Here is a 20,917-nt window from a genome sequence, read left to right as displayed (position 1 = left end):
CCCTTGAATATCTTCCCAAAACTTATGTGCCCCCCTATCTTCTAGTGTCAGTTGATCAATCCATTCGAATCTGTAATCCTGGCCGTTAATTCCTGATGCCGGAAACTGAAAGTTTATATCTCACCCCCCCCCTTCAACCTTGTCCACCCACCCTCCCATGTCTCTGATACACAGATGTATGACTTCACCCCCTTCTCCCCTTGAATATCTTCCCAAAATTTATGTGCCCCCCTATCTTCTAGTTTTAGTTGAACAATATTTAATGTCGTTAAGAAATGCGCAACAGTACCACTACTTTAAAATAGTCCTAATTAATTCCCCTTAATCTTGAACCACTCTTTCTAGTTATCTCTAGTTAATAAGCTTGTTAAATGTTCCGCTAAGTTAATAATTATTTTTTCTACAATCTCCCTTCTAAAAATCATAAAGTGAATTACTATACAAAGAACACACAAATGACCCGTCCCCCAAATCTTACGAATATTATATTATACCCTCTTTTATATGTATAAGTTAGCTGTAGTTTTTTTTTTTTAGTTTTATTATATAAAACAAAATAATATTGAAATGTGTATCCCCCTAGTTTTAAGAAATTCAAAATGTAAAACAATGAAAAAATGGCACCTTTAAGCTAACGCATACGTGCCTTATCAAATAAACAAATTGAAAAAAAAAAAAAAAACACCACACGAACATCAAAGGCATAAATTCACAGACGTTAAGGAAGTTGAGTGTTTTCCTATAGCACAAGATCCGAGAAATCCCTTCAGTTTTCCCAGTAGCGCGCCGACCCTGCGACAAAATCCGAGTCACGTGCTGCTGAAGCTTGTCGGGTAAACCATAAGTTTCCGTCTGCATCGACGTACGGTGTAGGTGGCCATGCGGTTGGGTTGTGCTTCAGGAAAAGACCCTCCACGATAGTCTTCAGCGCGTTGGCCCACATTTCAGTTGGCATCGTTGGACCCTTGATCGTAGCCAACAAGACACGGTAAGCGTTGCCGCAGGGATTAGCGTCTACAACACTGCACAGCTCCTTGAAGTAGGTGGACTTGCTTAGCGCTATCTCGCGTTTAAAAGTGATCGTGGCCACCTGGAATGTTACCCTACACTCTTCTTTGACTGCCTGAGACCTTGCTTTTTGAACGCGTCTTCTGGCTTTTAGGCAGGCAGCACGGAGGAATGCTGAGCCTTTCATTTCACCAATATGCCGTACGCCGGTACTTCCACGGCTCTATTTTCCTCGGCATTGATACGTCACAGCAAGGCTGTCAACACGAAGTGCTTCCACAAAAAGGTTCTTGTCGAGGTCCGGCAATTCTACCGACCAATGGTGTAGTCCTGTTCAGATGGTAGCTATGTGTTCTGCTCACTAACTCGCCATTTCATGATATACATCGACGACGCACTGTTGTGGTTGGTTGCTGTCTGTGTACCACTATACACCTTCCTCAACCTGATTTCCATGATCCAGGTTACATAGCACTATTAGCGCGCTCCTAACTTCGTCTTCCGTTGTGGTCTCGTCCAGATTCCTGCACTCGACCACTGATTGCTGAACTAAAGCTCTCATGTTCGCTTCTCCTCCCACTACATCTGCCACTGTAGTATCGTGAAGCCCCGACCAGTTGAAATAAACACGTTGTCAACAATTGCTAGTCTGAACACGAATGAATGTTTATTGTCTCTCTATCAGTGTGTATAACTTGTGCACACAAGCGCTCTCACAGAACAGGTCCGTACCAAGGTAAATATAATAATAGGTGTCATGAAGGCAGTGTTGAATACTACATTGATCAATGGATCCTTCTTCAGCTCGAACAGTATCTCATCTCTCTTAGTGCGCCTGATTCTTACTACGTACATCACGTCATGGTTTGCTTTAACGTCTAGAGCGTCTCCCCTATACCTCTCATGCATACCTCTCACGACGCAGCCGAAAGTCTTCATTCTTCTTTTGATTCTTTTTTCCTCCTCTCCTCGACGGTTTCTACGGTTCGCCAACCTTCTTGAGTTTCTTCGGTTCCTCCTCATCTCCTAGTATTTCCCTTACTCTTTTCACATTACGGGAATACCGGTCACCCTTCGGTGTCTGCTTTCGCTACCTCCGTGGTTTTCAGTGAATTTTCGGCGTTTTCAAATCTCTCCAGTTACGCCATCTGGTCGCATTCGATTGCTGCTAGCTTTTCACGAATTCGTAGAGCTCTTCGATTTTCTGCCTCGACGTCGTCACTTTAGGCAAACCAGAATTCTTGGGTAATGCTTGATTTATAGCTTTCCCTGGCGTTCTATTGGTTTGTCGCCGCTCGTGTTCGGCATGGCCTTCTAGGGCTGCTCTCGGTGTTGCTGCTGTTGCGGTTGCACTTTCTCGTTTTGCTGGATCGGTGACCTGAGCTCAATGTACCGGGTGAGCGAGCCACCCGACCCGCGGAAACTACTCTTCCCGCTGAAACTGATTTCTTCCTGGCACTACCTTACAGCATTACTTCGGGAAGGGGGTTTTTAGGTGCCCAGCTAGTTAGTTCTTTCAATAGAACACAACCCTCGACACACCACCAGTTTTCGACCATCCACACAAAGTAGGACATTTCTGTACACCAGTACAAAAGCTAACTGTGGGTCGAGTATTAATGCTCTTCCTTTACGAGGAGAATCTGGGCGATGAACTACATATTGTCCAATCTACTGCATACTTTAGATCCCTTATACCATTCAGTAGCGCAACTCCTTTAAGCCCTTTAACTCCCTTCTCGTGCCATTTAACACCACTTCCTCGTTGAGCCATTCAGCTCCTAACTTGTTCACGAAATACTCGGTCTAGTCCTCGACGATGGTAACTTATTCCGATGGATAATTCCACGGCGAGGGAAGTTCTCTCGAAACCAAGTCAAACAGCCAGGTGCCGAGGGCGGGTCCGGTGATTGCGGTCGAGCAAGGCGTTCGATTCGCTGATGCTCCGACGACCCGTAACTGCCGATTTCTCTTCGCGATCTACTTAGTCTATTCCCCGGCGGTGAATCTTGTTTACGCTGACTCTTCGATTTTTCTTCTGTTTTCGCTATATGTCTATTGGGCCTATCGGTAGGGTGGCGTGGTCAATGCAGTAATTCCGGGTGGAGTATGGCGTCCGATTTGCTTGCGATCCGACGGTTCATAACCTGGTGGTCGCCATGGCTATACTTCTCACAAACTCTTCCGTCCATGTTCGCCGTCAGTGAAGGACTCTTGAATGTAACGTCGATGATAGACTCCTTCACGTCTCTTCGAAATGTGCTAACGGATTCTTCATTGCACAATCGTAGATCTAGCTTAACTAGAGCTTCCTGCAGGATACATTCTCTTGTGTTGGTTATACTACTTCTCCACTCCACAGCCTAGGTACCACCAATGACTACCGGTTTTCGGCCGATCAACTGCTCTGTTGACTGTTCCAACATTATGCTGAACTGATCCACTATCCACCTTAAAGGTGCGTAACAGCTCCACATGGAGACGCTGTTGATTTCGGCGACCACGAATCCTTTTGCTCACTAATATTCTCCAGTTAACTTGGAGCCTCCCTTGATCCATGAAATGGATCGACCTTTCATCCATTTAGTTCCCGACATTCCTCTTGCTTTCCGTCATTCTCTTCAGTTATTACGCTATTGAGACGATCACCGAAACGTACACGCCGCACCAACTGCGTACTAAAGGCCGCTCCAAGGTTGCTGGTGTAGCTAGTACTTATATTTGCTATTTGCGGTAGTAATAAGCCTCCCATTTTGTACAATTTTTAAACCAATTTTTGATTGATAAATAACCCATTAAAACAGTTTAGACAATTTTGTAATCTAAAAAGAATTTTTGGATTTTACTGAACGTGGTGAATTTGGCACCACCAGCCCTGGGACAACTTGACAGCTCCCATATATTGAACTCATAAGCAAATTTTGTGGTGATTTGGTGATGTCATGGCGGCTCAAATGGAGCAAAATTTGAAAAAGGCGCATCCCATTTACTATTTTCCATATTCGAAAAAAATAAACAAGCATTTCCATCATCAAATTTATTTCGCTGTTCAAATTAGAAACTCTCCTTATTCTACCATACCTAAACAGAAACATAAATTCCATTTTTGAATTTAAAATATCCAAAATAAAATAAATCGATTTTCGGAAATACAAGAAGATGACTTTCAAAATCATGCCACTTCCACTTATATTAAGATTTCCGAAAATCTTCTGGATCGAATCAACATCTCTCCAGGCATTAAATCGTCCGGTAGATGCCATTCCGTTAAGTTTCCATCAGACATGGATCGAGTAAAATGCCAGAATAATTCTGAAGGGATCCGTACCAAAACCATCGCAATATCTTCCGGACAGAATTATTGCAAAAGTCAAAAAAAAACTCTGTCAGTAGTCGAGCAAAGTTGTACATTTCTGGCAGCATTCTTGCTGAAACTTAGCACTACCGGTTTGCTGGCCAGAATTCTGATAAAAGCACACACATTCTATTTATTTGGCAAAACCAATTTTGCTAAATGTGTCGAAAATACTACATATACTGTTTATTTTTCCGATCAAAATACTAGAATTTTTGACGTTCTTGAAACTTGAACTTCACATAACTTGAGATACACAAGAAGAGGCAGCGCTATATGTCTAATAGAAACAGAGAAAAAGGGATTCCGCCAACTTACCCCAACCGCCAACTAGCCCCGGGTTCCCCTAGTTTAATTCGAACGGACGGGTTCGCTCCCGTCATACCTCTGTTCACTGGGCAAGGGACCAGAAATCGACAGTCTTCATTAGCTCTTTCACCCACTGAAGTATGATGGGTAATGAGCTAAAAAATAAAAAAAATAAAAAAAATAAAAATAAATAAAAAAAATTAAAAAAAATAAAAGAAAATAAAAAATAGGCATCAGACGTTAATAAAAACCCGGGCCTTGGTATCTAGCGGGGAAATTAAATAGATCAAATGTGTTGGGGTGATCAGCTGCCGTTGTGTGTGATTCTCGCTTTGCAGGCAGGGTACGATCACCGTCGCCAGTGGGATAATCATATGTTCTTTTTGGGATGTCACCATACCCAGGGATAGCATAAGGGTTTGTGCATTGGGCCAGAGTCTCAAAGGTTGCGAGTTCGAATCTCGCCTCTGGGGGGAATTTTTCACATGATTGCTTAGCTTCACTCACCATTTCCGATCGTTTTTCCCCGTTGGATTCCACCAGTCCTATCTAATAATAGTTTTCTTTATCTACCTTTTGGAATACGCTTTTTCTAAATGTTGTTCTAGTCACATTGACGGCGTTCATAACACACGTAACGAAACACGCTTTTCTCTTGATTTTTTTTCGTTTCGTTGTTCGTGGTAATCGTACAGAGCAGGCATACTAGCGCCACCATCAAGTCGGTGGTACATATATGAAACAAGCACTACCTGTCAAGTTGTCCATGGGCTGGGCACCACTTGCATCTGATATACCCCAGTCAAAATAAATGCGGACGAACATTTTTTTATTTATTAACAGATTAAGGCCGAAGTGGCCTGTGCCGTATACAAAAGATTCCTCCATTCCACTCGGTCCATGGCCGCGCGTCGCCAGCCACGCAGTCTGCGAAGGGTCCGCAAATCGTCTTCCACCTGGTCGATCCATCGTGCTCGCTGCGCGCCACGTCTTCTTGTACCGGTCGGATTGCAATTGAGAACCGTTTTCACCGGGCTATTGTCCGACATTCTGGCTACGTGCCTGGCCCACCGTAGTCGTCCGATTTTCGCGGTATGACAGATGGGCGGCTCCCCCAACAGCTGATGCAACTCATGGTTCATTCGCCGTCTCCATGTGCCGTCTTCCATCTGCACTCCACCGTAGATGGTACGCAGCACTTTCCGTTCGAGGACACCAAGTGCGCGTTGGTCCTCCACGAGCATGGTCCAGGTCTCGTGCCCCTAGAGAACTGCCGGTCTAATCAGCGTCTTGTAGATGGTCAACTTCGTACGACGGCGAACTCTGTTCGACCGAAGTGTCTTGCGGAGGCCAAAGTAAGCACGATTTCCTGCCACGATGCGTCTACGAATCTCTCTGCTGGTATCATTGTGCGGTCACCAGTGAGCCCAAGTACACGAACTCTTCAACCACCTCGATTTCGTCGCCACCGATGCAAACTCGAAGCGGGCGGTTTTCATTCTCTTCTCGTGAACCTCTTCCTATCATGTACTTTGTCTTCGACGTGTTGATGGCAAGTCCGACGCGCTTGGCTTCTCTTTTCAGTCTGATGTAGGCTTCCTCCATCTTTTCAAAGTTTCGTGCAATAATATCAACGTCATCGGCGAAGCCAAGTAGCTGAACGGACTTTGTGAAAATCGTACCACTCGTGTCGATCCCTGCTCTTCTTATTACACCTTCCAGCGCGATGTTGAATAACAGACACGAGAGACCATCACCTTGCCGTAACCCTCTGCGTGATTCGAAGGAACTCGAGAGCGTCCCTGAGACACGTACTACGCACATCACCCGATCCATCGTCGCCTTCACTAATCGCGTCAGTTTGTCCGGGAATCCGTACTCGTGCATAATCTGCCATAGCTGATCTCGATCGATAGTGTCGTATGCGGCTTTGACGTCGATGAACAAATGATGTGTGGGCACATTGTACTCGCGGCATTTCTGCAGTACTTGACGAAGAGCGAACACCTGGTCCGTGGTAGATCGTTCGCTCATGAAACCCGCCTGGTACTGCCCCACGAACTCTCTTGCAATTGGTGATGGTCTCCTCCTCCCAAATCTTGGTAATCACCAAGTGTAGCGCTTTAGTCAGTGGCTCGCCACCGTGTTTTAGTAGCTCGCTTGGTATTTGGTCGCGGCTTTATTATTTTGGAGCCGGCTAATCTCCTCTTGGATTTCTTGGAGATCCAGAGCCGGTAGTGTAATGTCTTCCGCGCGTGCTCCCAGGTGCGTTACCGTGCCATCCTCGTCGTCTGCTGCATCGCCGTTCAGGTGTTCTTCGTAGTGCTGCCGCCACCTCTGGATCACCTCACACTGGTCCGTGAGAAGATTCCCGTTTGTATCTCTGCACATGTCGGCCTGTGGTACGTGGCCCCTGCGCGAGCGGTTCAACTTCTCGTAGAATTTCCGTGTGTCTTTAGCGCGGTACAGCTGCTCCATCGCTTCGCGATCTCGGTCTTCCTGCTGGCGCTTTTTGGTCCGGAAAACTGAGTTCTGCCTGTTCCGTGCCTGTTTATATCGCGCCTCGTTCGCCCTCGTGCGGTGTTGCAGCATTCTCGCCCATGCTGCATTCTTCTCTTCGACTAACTGCTCGCATTCGCCGTCTTACCAGTCGCTTCTTCGGTCCGGGCCCACCGTACCTAGTGCAGTGGTTGCGGTGCTACCTATGGCGGATTGGATATCTCTCCAGCCATCTTCAAGGGCAACTGCGCCTAGCTGCTCTTCCGTTGGTAGTGCCACTTCCAACTGCTGCGCGTATTCTTGAGCCACTCTGCCATCTTGTAGCCGCTCGATGTTTAGCCGCTGCGTTCGGCTTCGACGAGAGCTATGCACTGTCGAAAGTTTTGAGCGCAAGCATACTGCAACCAGATGGTGGTCCGAATCTATATTCGCACTGCGATAAGTGCGGACGTTTGAGATGTCCGAGAAGAATCTACCGTCGATTAGAACGTGGTCGATTTGATTTTTTGTTACTTGGTCCGGTGATCTCCAGGTGACTTTGTGGATATCTTTGCGAGGGAAGAAGGTGCTTCGGATTACCATTCCACGGGAGGCTGCGCAGTTCACACATCGTTGGCCGTTGTCATTTGATACGGGATGCAGGCTGTTAGGCCCGATCACCGGTCTGTACATTGCCTCCATTCCTACCAGTGCGTTCATGTCGCCGATGACAATTTTCACGTCTCGCAGAGGGCAACCGTCGTATGGCTGCTCCAGCTGCATGTAGAACGCTTCTTTCTCGTCGTCGGGTCTCCCTTCGTGTGGGCAGTGCACGTTGATGATGCTGTAGTTGAAGAAACGGCCTTTGATCCTCAACTTGCACATCCTTGCGTTGATCGGCTGCCACCCGATCACACGTTGACGCATCTTGCCCAGCGCTATGAAGCCGGTTCCCAGCTCGTTGGTTGTACCACAGCTCTGTTAGAAGGTAGCCGCTCGATGCCCGCTTTTCCACACCTTCTGTCCCGTCCAGCAAAGTTCCTGCAGCGCCACGATATCGAAGTTGCGGGGGTGTAGCTCGTCGTAGATTATCCTGTCACATCCTGCGAAGCCGAGCGATCTGCAGTTCCATGTTCCGAGTATCCAATCGTGATCCTTTATTCGTCGCCTGGGTCGTTGCCGATTGTTCTGGGTCGTATTCTCTTCTGTATTGTTCGTTATGTGGGTTTTTTAAGGGGCGGCTTATAGGGCCTACGCCAACCACCTGTCTCGCCGGTGGGCCATCGTGCCAGGACTGCTTAAGGTCCCACCTGGGCACCAGGACAGGTTTACACCTTCCGAAGAAGGGTAACCCCTCCTTCCCTGCCAGCATACGACCAAAGTTCCCACCGGGGTTGGTTACCCGATCTTCACTAAGGTTACTCGTATCCCAGTCGACGCCACGAGGAGGCCAGGGCTAGGACTTACTGGGCAGGAAGCTAAGGACCGCAAGTGGGGTCTATTTTATGCCTTCAGGTACAAAAGGGTTACGCACTGCCCAGTCATTGTCGACCAATTGTGTATTGTGGCGTTACAGATCGTCATTATTCTTCTTGTTAGATTAACCGGATAACGTCCACGGTCTCGTTGTCTGGCCGAAGTGCCCCAACTAAGAGGTTTTTCCTGAAGGCTTTCGTCGTCCACTTTCGCTCGCCGGTCGTTCATCTTCGTGCCTGCCTGGTGGTCGCTATGTGTATACTTCTTACATACTCTCCAGTTCATATTCGCCGTCAGCGAAGAACTACTACTGTTCCGTCGATGATAGACTCCTTCCCGTCTCTCCGAAAATTACTAACGGAACCTTCATTGGTGTTGAAGTCACCACCAATGACTATTGGCTTTTAGCCAATCAAATGCTCGGTTAACTGTTCCAACATTAGGCTGAACTGCTCCACTATCCACCTTGAAGGTGTGTAACAGGTCTAGATGAAGACTCGGTTGAATTTGGTGATCACGAAGCCTTTTGCTTACGAGTTTTTTGCAGTAAACACAGAGCCTCGCTTGATCCATGGTATGGCTCGACTTTTTATCCATTGCGTTCCCCACATCCGTTGTATATCCTCTTGTTTGTCGTCATTCGATCTATTCGGATAATCTCCGACGGTAAACTGATGTAGCTGAGCGTGCATTGGCTTACTATCTTCCTAGTCACCCCCCCCCCCCCCAACCCCTGAACCAGGGGAAAGAAAAGTTCGTTGGTATGGAGAACACGCCAGTTTATATGACTCCAAAGAGTGCAAGATCCTCGCTAGGAGATGGAAGAATACACGGGCGAGCTGAGGACGCTCTTACTGTCAAAGAAACAGAAAAAGCGGAAGTAGGAGAGACAGGCGGAGCAGAGGAGGAAAGGGTCGTGAGAAGGCGCCAAAGAGAGAATCCGTGCTCGTTAAAGCTAATGAGGAGATAACGTATGCAGCGCTCATCAAGAAGGCAGGGAGGATCCGGAGCTGATGAATATGGGTGAAAACACGGTAAGAACCAGGCGTATCCGAAACGGTAGAATGCTCTTCGCGTTGAAGGAGGATCCCACAAGTACCAGCTCAACTATACCAGAGATTATGACAAAATCACTGAGCGAAGAGGCAGACGGTGAAGCCTTAAGCCCGGAAACGGTGAGTGTGTGTAAGGGCCTAGAGTAGATGAGACGTAGATGAACTGAGAGGTGCACTGAAGGCACAGTGAAACCTGGGCAAGGTGCACATGACGATTCGGTTAAACAAGAGGACAAACGGCAGTGATTTGTCTACTAGTCACCGCTGCTGACAAGGCGCTGGAGGTAGGCAAAGTTACGGTTGTATGGTTGCGATGGCCATTGAGCGCTGTCCCATGAGTGAATAAACAAACGGAGAAATTCTTCGAGTGTTTGGGCGTTCGCCATTTGGCAGGGGCTTGTAAAGGCCCTGAAAGGTTCAGGATGTGCTGGATTGCTGGGAGACCGGTCATCTTGCGAGAGACTGGACGCAGAGCCACATGTGTCGCCCTTCAGAGGATGGAAACGTGCATCAGACGGGTGGCTTCGAACATGACTACAAGAGGAAGACTGCAGGCCAACAGTAATGGAGATAACCCAGATAAATCTAAATCATTGTGACACCGCCCAGCGACTGTTTCTTACTACAAAAACTATCCGTGACCTTTGATCAGGCTTAGCAAGTCAGATTGCCGCCAATCACTGGGGGACGCAAACCGAATCGTGATGGCAAAGTTGAAGGGCCCGTCAATGCCAGCTGAAATGTGCCCGGGTAAGCTGAAGATAATCGTAGAGTCTCTTCCCGAAGCACGCTCCAATTACCTCGCCACCTACACCGTACGGTGAAGAAAAAGTAAATACAGACGATAGGCAAGTAGCTAACGATGAGCTTGCAGAAGCATGGAAGCCTTGGAAATCAAAGAACACCCCCGGTCCGGATGGAATAGCAAACATGGTGCAGAATGGTACTGCAGATGTGTTTAAATGAAGGCAACTTCCCCGAAATGTGGAAGATACAGAAGCTGGTATTGCTGCCGAGGTCAGGGAGGCCACCGGGCAATCCGGCCTCGTATAGGCCTATATGTCTGCCGGAAACACTCGACAAACTGCTCCAAAGAATCATCCTGAAGAGACTGACGAAATGCACTAAAAGGTGAGCGCAGACCGCCCAATATGCAGTTCGAATTCCGCAAAGGGGCATGCACAGTGGATGCAACTCGGACAGTGCTCCAGAGTGGCGTATATGCATCTACCCAGAAGCGAAGAGAAGATCGGTAATGAAATGTGGTCACGATAAATGTGAAGAATGCGTCTTCAGCGCTAATTGGGAATCCATCGCCGCAGCGTAGCATAGAATGGGGGTTCCCGACTATCTATTCCAGATCCTGAAGAGCTACTTCCAGACGAGCGAAGGGCAGCAGTCAATGCGAGTCACAGCGGGCGTTCCTCAGGGCCCCATTCTCGGTCCAACTCTTTGGAACGGGATGTACGATGGGGTCTCAACGCTGCCCAGGAAAGTGAAAAATCTTGAGTTTCGCGGACGACGTGTCACTAACGGTGATAGGTGAGACACTTGAAGAAGTGGAGGTGTCGGTGACGGAGACAATAGACGCGATCGAAAGGTGGATGAACGGGGTCAAGCTGCAGTGCTTCATTCGTGGGGATATGCCAGTGGACAATATTGTCGAAGAGGTGTGGATGCTGTCAACAGAGTGCTTACGAGTATACTCTCCGAGCTAGCTAGAGAAAGTGGCGAAGGGACCAACAAAGTAGCGCCATTGGCTAGAAAGTCGCCGTGAAACCACAAATCTGGATTAGAGAGAAATTCCGCCGCCGGGAACTCTTCGTTGGTGTAGGCTAGGTCCACCCTGGGGGCCAATTGAGTAGTGCGCTACGTATCACCGGCCGCCAGGACGCCAGCGAACCGGAGGTCAAGAACCACCGTAATAGTCTGATCGACCTCGATACCCTACTGGTTTTCTCTTAGATAGACTGGATCCACCGCCGGGGATTAGAGCGAGTAGATCGCGTCAAACAGCTAGCAGTGGGTCGTTGGGGTGTCAGTGAACCGAAAGATACGCCCCATTCGTAATCGCTAGACAGTCCTCTGCATCGCCCGGGGACTAAATCGAGTAGAAGCGGGGAGCTAATTGGCTCACGAAAACAAGCATCGGTATCAGAATAAATTTATCGCCGAGGTATTTGCAGTAGAGTAGGGTCTAATTTGCCGGGGCTAATTGGCTCACGAAACAGACAAACATTGGCACTGAAAGAAATTCTGCAGACGGGGAATTCTCATTCGGAGTAGGGTAGTTTCATTGCCGGATTATATCCTAGTAGATCTCGATAAAGCTGGCAGCTAGATGGCTCAAAAAAGCCGTGTAGGGAGAAATTTCCCCGTTAGGAAACTCTCAGTCGGAGTAGGGTAAGTTAAACAAGAAACATGAGCTTAATGGCTCACTGAGCGACGTAATATATGGAAACGAAAAGCAAGAGAAGAGTCGAGCCATTTCATGGATCAAGCGAGGCACCGAGATAGCTGCAGAAAACTCGAAAGCAAAAGAAAGAGGTGCGACGAAAGCACATTCAAAATCCCGCATTCGCCCGTCTCAAGGGCACGAGTTGAAACTCGAGTGAACACAGCTGAATCTTCAATCCCAATTTACAAACAAATCAATAAAACAACATAGTTTGGCTTTCTCTTTGTTGGATAGGATCACCCGATTACTATTATTAGGAATATTTCTGTTTATTGGCAACGACATCTAAACCAGCGACAATTGAGACCAATTTGCTTAATTAGTTTTAATAAATACATCCTTATCGTAATCACTAAACTGCTAGTAATATAGATAGGTGATTCCCCGTGACAGAATATCCAAAACACTACACAGTCACAGTTAAACAGGTCAATGATCATACCTACTGAAACTTGTCCCGGAGATTACGAGACTCATTTACAACGCTGATTAGGACCTAGACCGGCGTCCTAGGCAACGATGCTTGGTATACACAGACACAGCACGGAATTCCTTGGGTGGGAAAATCAATTGTTGTTCAGTCACTTACAACAGAGCAGTGGGAGCGAGCGCGTCTAACCCTACAGTGTCAGCCGGGTAGGATAGCATATGATCCATCAGCAGCTGATCCTGCTGGGCTTGGTCAATCATAATAATAACATCCGACGGAGGATTATGGTCCGTGCGGATGGCCGCCGCTGCTGTGCAGTGTATCTTCGAATGAATCGTTAGAGCTTCCTTCCGGAGGAATTTGGCATCGCAAGCATTGCAGGCGAAAAACTTGTCATCCCGGTGAACACGCTCGTGACGCAGTAATTTATCCTTACGTGAGAACCGCTTGAAGCACTGCTTGCACTCGAACGGTTTATGATTACTATGGACGGCAGTCAGATGGCGGTCGAGTTCCCTTTTCCGAATAAACTTCTTATCGCACGTGTGACACCGGTAATTGCGAACATCCGAGTGAATGAGCTGGTGCGTGTGGAGGGTGTTCTTCGAAAGAAACTTTTTCGGACACTTTTGGCAGGAGAAAAACTTTGCCTGCATTGTTGGAGATGCGTTCGGCTGGTTCAGTGGCAGGGCGATGTTGGAAAAAGTCGATATTGCCGAAATGGGAGCGGCATTTGGTATGCCGGGATCATCTTCGGTTTGAGATTGGTCGATTTCCTGGTACGGGTCCAGCGCGATGACCATATTTTCCGCATCAAATTCTGCCTGTGTCATTGTGGTGGCCCTAATAGGGATGGCCGTTGCCATTATTTGAGAAATTTGCTGCTGTTGTTGCTGCATCTGTTTGGCATAGCATAGTCGCTCGTGGCTGAGAAGTTTGTCCTTACGAGCATACATATTGTTGCACTTGCTGCAGGAAAATTGCTTCCCCAGGGACATGTGAATGTTCTGGTGCCGAACCAAATCGGCTTTGTTGGCGAATGATCTGAAATTTGAAATAGTAATGCGCTACATTAAATTATTTTTAAAGATAAAAACTGAACTTGTACCTTGGACAGGTATTGCAAATGTGCGGCCTAAACCCGGAATGAATCCTCAAATGCTTCGTCAGATTAGTGTTCCTCGAAAAACTTTTTCCACACTCATGACAGGCGAAAGGCCGCACGCCACTGTGTACAAACGTGTGCTTTTTCAGATCCGATCTTCGGTGGAATCCTTTGTTGCATTGAATGCAAATGTATGGTCGTTCAATTCCGTGCACGTCTCGAATGTGCGTAATGAGAATGCTCCGATTAATTGTTTTGAACTCGCAAAACTGGCAAGCATACGGCGCTAGCAGATCGTGGTCCTGCGTTTCGTGGATGTAACAAGCGTTGGACATTGCAAATGCCACATCACAATACTTGCACATGTGAACTAACTTTTTAAGTTTACTGTCCTCCAGTAGATCCTCCGAAGAATCGTTCATACTAGCAACTTTGACACTTTCATCGACCGCATCATCCAGCGCTGGCCCATCCGTGGTTTCATCCTCATCCGTGAAGAACTCTTGCAAACTTTGGTTAGAACTTTCGTAATCCTTGGTAGGATCCACGACAATCGTTTCCGGTACCTCTTCCTCCTCTTCTTCTACCTCAACGTCATTCTCCAGTATAAGCTCTTCGCGCTTGAAAACCTTCACCCTCTGCTGTTCATCCGTTGGTTTGGGTTTTTCCGCCGGATCCTGTTCTTCCTGCACTTCGGATACTTGTACTGCAAACAACTCCTGCAGTTTTTTCTCATTGCGTATACAATTATCCCGGAAATCGGAACAACTCTCCGTCTGAAGCAGACAAAGCTGGCAAATATGTGTTGGAAGAATGTCAGTTTCATTGATCTGGAACAAAATCGTTTCGTTATTAAATCAACATACAATATCCTAAGAATTTCTCACCTGAACTTCGAAGAATCGAAAAATCTTCACATTTAGCGGTTCCTTTCCTTCCTCATTGATGCCTTCATTGAAAACACTGATTAGCTCGGTTCCATCGCGGCCCAGGCAAAGTCGGCAGAAATCCAGATCCAGAACGGTAGCAGTTTGACCATTTTGCAGTGCAATCAGTTCCATCTGCTATTGCTGCACGATTTCGATGACGAGCCAAACGCTACTCAGGGATTTCCGGACTGCGTCATAAACAATACAAACAACTTCCTGAACCAAGCGATTAACGGGAACTTGGTTTCTTTTGTATCACTAAGCAAGCAATATGCTAGAATGGGACGAGTTTACTGGAAACTAATCTGTAGTATCACACTTGCTGATCTGATTCAAACAGAAACCACAGGAACAACGCCACAGCTAAGAGAATAAGTTTTTCACACATCCAACAAGTTTTGATTTGGAATTTGTTTAGTAAATAAAAATCGATTGTTTTTAAAGAGATCCCATCAAAGCGTTCAATTTGTTCAGTCAAAGCGCTCCGAAGATGGAGAATGTTTGGGAGACGGAAAAACGATAAGTATCAGGGTTGCCAGTGATGCTATGATATTATCTCTTAAAAAAGCGACGAATAAGTTTTATTAGCGCATTTTTTTTACGGATTTCTCTAAATCCGAGTGAACATGGACATTATTGTGCATTTTTCATTAAATTCTGCTCCAGCTGAATAAGGAGCGAAATATGTTTGTGTATATATGTGTAAAATAAATGGACATTACAATAACATTTTTATCCGTGTATTGAAATTGTAAGAAAAATCGAATAGTTCAAACATTTTAATAAAATGTCTGCCAAAATCTGTCACTAAGATACTGTAATCAAAACTAACATCACATCAAACGATTCAAATTCTTCTACTATTTTCTCCTGGAACTGAAACGGCGATTGATTTTTTTGATAAATTTGAAAATAACATAACCCGACCTTCCGAAATGTATATTTTACTTTTCAGTCACATTGTAGCTTGTGTAGAGAAAGTTGTATTCTTTAAAAACTTGGTAGAATTTTATGCGTCCCTGTTTAACAGGCTATAATCCGTATACAGAAAAATTACTGTTTCGGAAAATTCGGTCATGATGACAACCCTGATAATAACGATAAAACTCGCAAGAGATGGATTCTACTATGCGAAATACGCAAGAATCACGATGTAAAGGTGACCACTATACTCTTCTACCCGGTCAGCATGGCAAGCAGAAAATTAGCAAAAGTTGAGCAAAGCGAAATTGATGCTGGCAGAGTTTCTGCGAGCATTTTGCGCGATTTGTGCGAGAATTCTGGCAAAGAATTCGCTCAAATGCAACAACCGTTTCTGACAGAAGCGGTTAAACCAACCGATGCTGCTCACTTTTATCTAGAATCCAGCCAGAAATGTACGGCCAAGATCTCTGCACGCTTCCTGCCACATGTTTGTCAGATGTTTTGCTCTAAATTCTACCAGGTAGGAATTGCCAGGATTTTTGCACAGTTTATGTCCGAGTTATGCCAGGGTTTTGCTTGGTCCCTGTCAAAATTTGCCAGAAAACGCGAGCGAAACCGAGGTTGCCCTATCTCAACTAACCCGACAGGATACGCGCAGAAATCTGACAGGGCTGCCAAACTAAGACTTACAGAAATCTAGCAGAGCGGTCTCTGCCAGAAAATTTGCTCACTAGGTAGGCGCAAGCGTTGTTTGTTTTTCGAACCAAAAGATTACTTTTACAGTCAATGTCAATGGCAAGTTAGGGTAGCTGTATACCTCAGGAAATAGACCACGGAATTTTGTGCCGGATGCGTACTATGGAACATTTCTCGACAAACATTTGATTGCGGCCTAAAAGCCAACTGTCAAAATCCACTTTGAATGGAAATTCCGGACAAACCGTTACACGCCAATCTCAGATGTTTGTAGTAAACGAAAGAGAAAAGTTTTCTCTTTCATAAACTGTTGTGAACTTTGTTCGACTAGTAACGGTTTGTCTGGAATTTCCATTCAAAGTGGATTTTGACAGTTGGCTTTTAGGCCGTAATCATATGTTTGTCGAGATTTGTCACTGAAATCTCTCCAAACAGTAAAAGTCAAACATGCTTATTTAAGGCTACTGTACACCTCGTGAATTTGATCGCGGAATGTTGTTCCCGATGTATTTCAAATGGAAGATGGATTTTCGATTTTCCGTGACGGAAAAAAGTCTAAACGCGAAAAACGTCACAGATTTTAAAAATTCTGCAAGCCAATAATCTAGCTGGAAACAATTCAACACGAATGGGAAAATTGTTGTTTTTGTTATGATGGAAATTCTGACAAAGCTGGTATTTTGTAGAAGCATCCAAAATTTTTTTGACAGTTTAGAGAGATAACGGCGGAAAATTTTCCGTGATAAATATCTGGGATGAAATCCCGGCCCAAAGTTCACGATCGAATTCCCGAGGTGTACAGAAGTCTTTACATAGCATTACTTTCCGAGCCCGAGCTTGACCGAAATGACACTGGATGCGCTCTTTGTTTATTTGGCTGATCAGCTGTTCACAGACATTCTTAAGAACCGCTGATAAGCAACAGTTAACAAAGAGTGCAGCAAATATAATTACGGTCGAGCTGGGCCTTGGAAAAAAACGTTATATAATGCTCGGGAATTCGATCATGGGATATTGTTCCCCGTGTATTTCATATGGGACATGGATTTTCCTTTTCTGCGATGGGAGAAAAGTCTACACGAAAACATAAAGATTCCCCAAGTTTAAAGGCTACTGTACACCTCGAGAGTTTGATCGCTGGATTAGGGCCGGGATTTTATGCCGGATTTTCATCACGGATAATTCTCCACCGTTATCTCTCCAAACTGCCAAAATACAACTTCTGCTGCTTCTAAAAAATACCAGTTGTTTCAAAACAGGACAGATTTTTAAACGTAATAAAAACATCATTTTTTCCGGCGGAAACAATTCATGTTGAATTGTTTCCGCCCGGATTTTTTGTGCGGAGAATTTTAACCCTTGTACTTGCGTTTTCCACCCTAGAACGTTTCACTGGGGTACAAATATACCCCATTCTTTGATCGAAGTTTTTGCAGGTAAAAATGCAAACAAAAGAACTGTATTGTACATCATTTTCTTCGTTTCTTTAATTGCAAAAACAGCTGTATAAGTGAAAGTACGGAATTTATTGAATCAATGAGACATAGATTGGTTTAAACAAAAATAAAATGAAAAATCGAGGCTTTGGCTATTTTTTACAAAAATTACTATAACCTTGCGAATTTTCAACCAATTTGAAAAAATCAAATGATTCTAAAAGTTGAAAGAATAGTCTAGAAAAGGTATAAAATCGATTTACGATATTTTTGAAAAAGTGCAATTATTTGGAAGAGTGAAATTTTAAAAATCGGGTTTTGGAAACCACCACGAAATGGGGTGAAAATTGAAATAAAAAAAATATTTCTGACCAGTAATACGTTGGTAACACGCAACTGTTACAGCAGTTACTGTGCGCAAATTATACTTGCGAGCCATTGTTTTGAAAAACTATAAAAAATAAACAATACAACAATAAAAATCAGCAAAAATGAAATTTTTTTTCTTCGTCAAAATTAAATTACATTAATTGAATAAATCTCGACAAACATTACGGCTTAAAAGCAAAAATTCTCTTTGAAAGGAAATTCCGGAGAAACCGTTACTGGCTAAACACAGTTCATAACAGTTAATTAAAGAGAAAACTTTTTTCTTTCGTTTACTACCAAGATCTGTGATTGGTGAATAACGGTTTGTCCGGAATTTCCTTTCAAAGAGAATTTTGATAGTTGGCTTTTAAGCCGTAATCATATGTTTATCAAGAAATGATTAAAAACGATTTTATAATACTAATTGTTACTTACATACACTGAAAAAAATCAGAACGTTAATTATATTTGCTTGAAACCACTTAAAATCCATATGAAGAAGAAATGCTACTGTTATCACACTCACACATACCTTCTATGTGTCAACTGTATAAACTATTTATGCACACAAATAAGTTATGTGTGTGTATTGTTGTGGAATCGGATTTTATGTGCCTTATAGTTATGAAATGTGAATGTAAGATTAATGTCTTGTAAAGACACACATTAAGTTTATGTGCCTGCAAATAGTGTCTAGCTGCCTCTGCTAATTGCAACAATCTATGTGTAAAATCAATAGGCATGACGTTTACATTTTTTTGAGTGTATTAAAACAATCAGTATATAACCTGGTATTGTCGCGAGACACATTTCCACTGAAAGCACGAAACCTGACGAAACGCTAACGGCAACCGTACACTGGGGTACAAATGTACCCCACGCCAACTTTGGCACCTGTTACCACGAAAGCTATAAGCAAACTGGCTATACCACCTTTTCCTACTCTTACTAGGAACTCTAAATTGAATTATGGTTAGGTTCCCAGGACGATAAATGCCGAATTCTCGTCTTCACACGGCTCCATAGAAGGCGTGGGGTACATTTGTACCCCAGTGCAACGTTCTAGAGTCAAAAACCCGTGACATTTTCCAGATTTGGGTTTACACTTCGGGTCACGGAAATCGAAAATCCATCTCCTATTTGAAATGGCTGGGGAACAAAATTCTGTGATCAAATTCACGAGGTGTACAGTAGTCTTCCCAAGTAACCAATAAGCATTATAACGTAGCCTAAAATCTGCTTTAGATCCACATATAAAGCTGTCTTAATGAGCCGTGCAGCCCTTAATACTGATATAATGCTGGTATTATGCCAGAAAAAGCGAAATGTAACGCTATTACTGTGCAGATATTGACAGCTCGTACTAATGCTATTATATATCAGGCTTTCAAATTTGACATTTGCACGCTGCAAATGTCAAATTTGAAAGCCTGATATTGGCACTACTAATGCTATTAAAAAGCTTCAGTTGGCTGTCATTGTCCGCCATGGTTTTAAAACCATTTCTTATGACGAGCAAAAAGGACAAATTTTAAAATAAAATGTTCTGTTTAAAAACGTAATTGACTCTTCTAATGCATTGTAATGAATATTCTTAATGTGTTTTCGTTCTTAGATGATATGAATGTTTTACGAACATCACCTTTAGTAAGTCTCGAGCTGAGGTACCTTGCCTCGTCCTTCACGGTAAGTGCGCTGCGTTTGCTCCCTGGACTATATTGCATATGTTCGAATGAAATGAAATATGCCGAATATAATCTTCAAGAAGAGTTGCATAACAAATAAACCCACGGCATTACAATAGCATTATATCGGCTTTTAATTTGCTTTATAATGGCACTAAATGCACTTGTAAAGCTTACATGCTTTAAAGGTCCTTGACGCATGTACGCGTTATATCAGCTTTATTTACGCATTTAGAGCAAGCGATAATACTATATAACAGATAATACTATATGTCGGCTGTACAGTTATGCATTATTGATGCTAATATTGAGCTTTATTGCATTGTTAATGCTGTAATGGAGTTTCAATGCAACATTAGTGCAAATGTTGAGCCAATATAGTGCAAAGGCTTAATGCTTATGGTTACTTGGGTGCTTTCCATCGATCCGCGATATCTTTTTAGCATCTGTGGTAACTGAAACAGGAATCTGTGATAAATTTCCGAAAAATCACAATATATCCAAAAATCTGTGAAAATATGAAATTTTCATCAAAATGCCAAAAAACTGCCATCTGTAAAAAAGAAACCGCGATAAAAAATTTTGAAAAAATCTGTGACATTACAGAAAAATCTGTGAATATGAAACCCTACTAACAAATTAGATATACCTACCTACACATTCGCCTCAAACATTGAACCCAAGCGCACAAAGCAAAATGAGTCATCGCTGATGATGATGGGTAGAGCGAAAGAGACAACTAGTGCCACGACACTATGATTACCGTGTTTGCAAATGGAGCTCGAATATACAAGTGATTTTGTGCACGAATAATTGTGTTCGAGATTGTAAATAAAAGTGGGCAGGAAACGAGCACAACATTAAAGAAAGCATAGTGTTTGAACAGACAAGCTCAGTCGCGTGTTGGACGGCAGTGGGTAGCGTTCCTCCACACCCAATGTAACGGATTTATAACTCAGCTACACTGGCTGTGAAAACACACAGCGCAGTGACCTGCTCCACCTGCCGTTCAACAGGAAACTGAGCTTGTCCGGCCAAATCCGTTCTTTAAATAGTCAATGATGACGTCATTAACAGAAGCGTAGCGCGCTGGGTACACAAATTTGTCGTGCCGGACTTGGGAAGCGCTATCTTCTGTGTGTAAGTGCGTGATATTTTGACTGGGTTGTATATTATTTGAATTCCTAATGCCATGATCTCAAAA

The 20,917-nt window shown here is 44.3% G+C and overlaps 1 protein-coding gene across 1 annotated transcript; it reads right to left on the bottom strand.

Moving 5' to 3' along the window:
- Window positions 1-12,387: 12,387 nt before the first annotated feature.
- Window positions 12,388-15,087, bottom strand: LOC131681990 (zinc finger protein 271-like). The gene is made up of 3 exons (XM_058963115.1): window positions 14,562-15,087; window positions 13,678-14,504; window positions 12,388-13,613 (listed from the first exon to the last, which is right to left on the bottom strand). The coding sequence occupies exons 1-3, from the start codon at window positions 14,733-14,735 to the stop codon at window positions 12,725-12,727; spliced, it is 1,890 nt and encodes a 629-aa protein (XP_058819098.1). The 5' UTR covers window positions 14,736-15,087; the 3' UTR covers window positions 12,388-12,724.
- Between the last annotated feature and the right edge of the window lie 5,830 nt (window positions 15,088-20,917).

The sequence above is a fragment of the Topomyia yanbarensis genome, chromosome 2 (assembly GCF_030247195.1).
Source record: "Topomyia yanbarensis strain Yona2022 chromosome 2, ASM3024719v1, whole genome shotgun sequence".
In the NCBI taxonomy this organism is placed as follows: Eukaryota; Metazoa; Arthropoda; class Insecta; order Diptera; family Culicidae; genus Topomyia; species Topomyia yanbarensis.
Note: the sequence above shows the minus strand (reverse complement) of the source record. Positions and strands in the feature narration are given on the sequence as shown.

Excerpts from the sequence above, each read along its gene's own strand:
- LOC131681990 (XM_058963115.1), bottom strand. The coding sequence starts at position 14,735 with ATGGAACTGATTGCACTGCAAAATGGTCAAACTGCTACCGTTCTGGAT. Across the intron at positions 14,505-14,561 it reads TTCGATTCTTCGAAGTTCAG|ATCAATGAAACTGACATTCT; the intron begins GTGAGAAATTCT and ends ATTTTGTTCCAG. Across the intron at positions 13,614-13,677 it reads ATTTGCAATACCTGTCCAAG|ATCATTCGCCAACAAAGCCG; the intron begins GTACAAGTTCAG and ends TTCAAATTTCAG.